At 35.7% G+C, this 3005-nt stretch overlaps 1 protein-coding gene across 2 annotated transcripts in view; it reads right to left on the bottom strand.

The window, feature by feature from the left end:
• The window catches only part of MCCC1 (methylcrotonoyl-CoA carboxylase 1), a 38738-nt gene that overhangs the window by 28870 nt on the left and 6863 nt on the right, over window positions 1-3005 (bottom strand). For both annotated transcript variants that reach the window (XM_015566308.1, XM_015566310.1), the window contains exon 4: window positions 9-89. In XM_015566308.1, coding sequence (XP_015421794.1) covers window positions 9-89 — 81 coding nt within the window. The remainder of the gene's footprint in view (window positions 1-8; window positions 90-3005) is intronic.

Genomic DNA, 3005 nt, shown 5'->3' with positions numbered 1-3005 from the left:
TCTTCTGCCTCCTCTGAACACTACAGTCTCTCTCAAACAAGTACACAGCATTGCCATGGTGATCACCAAACACCTGGACTTCTACATGCCTATTTAAAAGGAAACACTCATGTTAACATACTTTCCTAAGGATGAAAAATACCACATTCCACAAGCCAGACTATTATCCAAGGTGACCAGGATTCCTCTATTTTTATTTTACACATGATGGGATATTTTTTACCTCAAAACAGAGACTATGGATTTAGAAACAGAACTACAGTAAACCTTATAAACACCCAATGAAAAACTTTCCATTTACTGGATGAACATTAAAGAAAAATAAAATGAAATAACTAGGAAATAAGAAAAGACAGAAAACACAAGAGACTATATAGGTTGTCCCAGAAAAATGTATATACACTTTAAGAGCTGATAGCTTAATTTTTAAAGTGAAACGTACTTAAATAAACACTGCCTTTATAATTATACTAAGTGTGTGTATACATTTTTGGGGGAACACCCTATATTTATGACCTCAGAGTGGGGCAAGGTACAAAAAGTGCAAACTGTTAAGGCAAATACTGGTAAAGGTGACTATTTAATAATTATAAGTTATACTCTTATTTCATATATCCTCAAAAAGCCAACGAACACTTTTTTATGATCAGGATATTTTTTTTAAATCAACTCTTATAGTCTGATTTTTTAAACTATGACAGATTGAAAATTTAAATGTTAAGAAATAAATTAATATGGCTCATTAGTTTTTAAGACTATACTAACATTAAGTCACAAAAAAACAAAAAGGCACTTAAATGTTGAGTATAAAAATAGCAAAATTACGAGAAATCATATTAAGAGTAAACACACATAACACTTATGAAAACAAGGTTAACACAGACCATCTGGTGAATACAAGAAAGCATTCTTCTCAGTAGGCTTATTGTGATATGTTCACACTGTAGTTCACCTCACATATACACCACCATAACACAGAAACGAGTGATCAGCAAATGTTTTCCCCATTGACTAGTTAAAACAAAAACTGTCAAACCTAGAAGAAAATTAAAAAAAACCAGGAAGTCAGAGAAGTGGGGAGGAGGGCATGGAGAGATTAACCAAAAAATTTATCTGTATATATGTATGCCCAGGGACACAAACAATAGAGCTGTGAAGGCCCGAGGGTGGGGTAGGGGTGGGGGTTGGGGTGGTGAAGAGGGGCAATAGGGGGAAAAGGGAGGGACAGCTGCAATACTGTCAACAATAAAGAAAATTAACAAAACAAATAAACCGGGAAATCAGTTCTGGCCATGTGGCTCAGTTGGCTGGATTAATTCCCAGGAGGGCACATCCCCAGGGTACAGTCTGGGTCCCTGTAAGGAGTGTGCAGGAGGCACCCAATTGATGCTTCACTGGAACATCCATGTTTCTCTCTCTCCCTCTTCCTTTCTCACTCTCTAAAAATAAATAAATAAATAAATAAATCTTAAAAAAAAAAAAAAAGCACACAAAAAACAAGAAGTCTCGTAAATGTCCTGTTTAGCAGTGGCTCAGAGCTGTTCCTTTCTGTTCATCCCATAAAATAGTTCATTAAACCACTTGGGAAAATTAATTTTCTTGATTTATCAGTTCCATTGGATGGGCCATTCGGAAATCTTCCTACCTGTCCAACACAATAGAAGTTGATTTCTTCCTTTTGGATTTGCCTTCTTGACCCTTCCTCCTCTTTTTATTTATCCTTAAGCTAACATCGCCAAATACACTCTTATTATTATTTTGAACAAATTGTTAACTGTGAGGTCCTTGTCTAATATTCTTCCTTTATTAGATCTGAGTTTCTAATCTGTATCATTTTTCCTTTTCTTTGAAGAACTTCTGTTATTGTTACTTGCAAGGCAAGTCTACTGGTGACAAATTCCCTCAAATTTTGTCTGAGGACATGTTTATTCCTCCTGCATGTCTGAGGGTAATTTTATTGCATATAGAATTCTAGGTTTATGTTTTTTCCTTTCAACATTTTATATAGATTCCACTCCACTTGATTCTTGCTTGCATGGTTTCTGTGAGATGTCTGCTGTACTACAGGAAGTTTCACCCCTCTGGCTTTTTCCAAGATGTCCTATTTGTGTTTGTTTTCTTATGTTTGAATATAATTTTAAAATTTCTTTGACAGTTATCCTCTTTGATGTCCTCTGAGCTTCCTGGTTGTGTAGTGTGGTGTCTGTCATTAATTTGGGGGACATTTTGGCCATTATTACTTTGAAATAGCTCTCCCATTCCTTTTTCTTCTTGTATTCAAATAAGCACATTACACCTTTAAAAGTTGTTCTGCAGTTCTCAGATAGTTCAGTTATGTTGTATTTGTTTGTTTTCATTCTCACTTCTCTTTGTATTTGTTTGGGAAGTTTCCATTGACATACGTTCAAGGGCTCTGATTCTTTCTCCAGCTGTGTCTAGTTTACTGATCAGTCCATCAAATGCATTCTTCCTTGGTTATGATGTCCTTTACTTCTAGAATTTTCATTTGATTTTTTCTTAAATTTCTATCTCTTTGTTTACATTATCCTCTGTTCTTGCATGTTTTTTTACTTGCTCCATTAGAGCACTTAACATATTAACCACTTACTTTAAATTCCATAGATAACCCCAAAATCTGTGTCACATCTCAGTCTAGTTCTGATACATGCATTGTACTTCAAATTGTGCTTTTTTTTTTTTTTTACCTTTAAGGCTTGGAATTTTTTTAAAAAAATATCCAGATGTGATGGTCCTGGCTGGTGTGGCTCAATTGGTGGAAGCATCGTACAATACACACCAAAAGGTGGTGTGTTTGATTCCCGGTCAGGACACATATCCAGGGTGTAGTTCCATTCCTAGTCAAGATGCGTGCGGGAAGCATCCAATCAGTGTTTCTCTCTCACATGGATGTTTCTCTCTCCCCTCCTCTCTTTAAAAATCAATTAAAATAAATAGACAAAATAGGAAAGGAAGGAGGGAGAAAGGGAGGGAGGGAGGAAACACGA

This window comes from Myotis davidii, unplaced genomic scaffold, assembly GCF_000327345.1.
Source record: "Myotis davidii unplaced genomic scaffold, ASM32734v1 scaffold102, whole genome shotgun sequence".
Lineage (NCBI taxonomy): Eukaryota > Metazoa > Chordata > Mammalia > Chiroptera > Vespertilionidae > Myotis > Myotis davidii.
The sequence above is the reverse complement of the archived record's forward strand: the minus strand, read 5'-3'. Positions and strand labels throughout refer to the sequence as shown.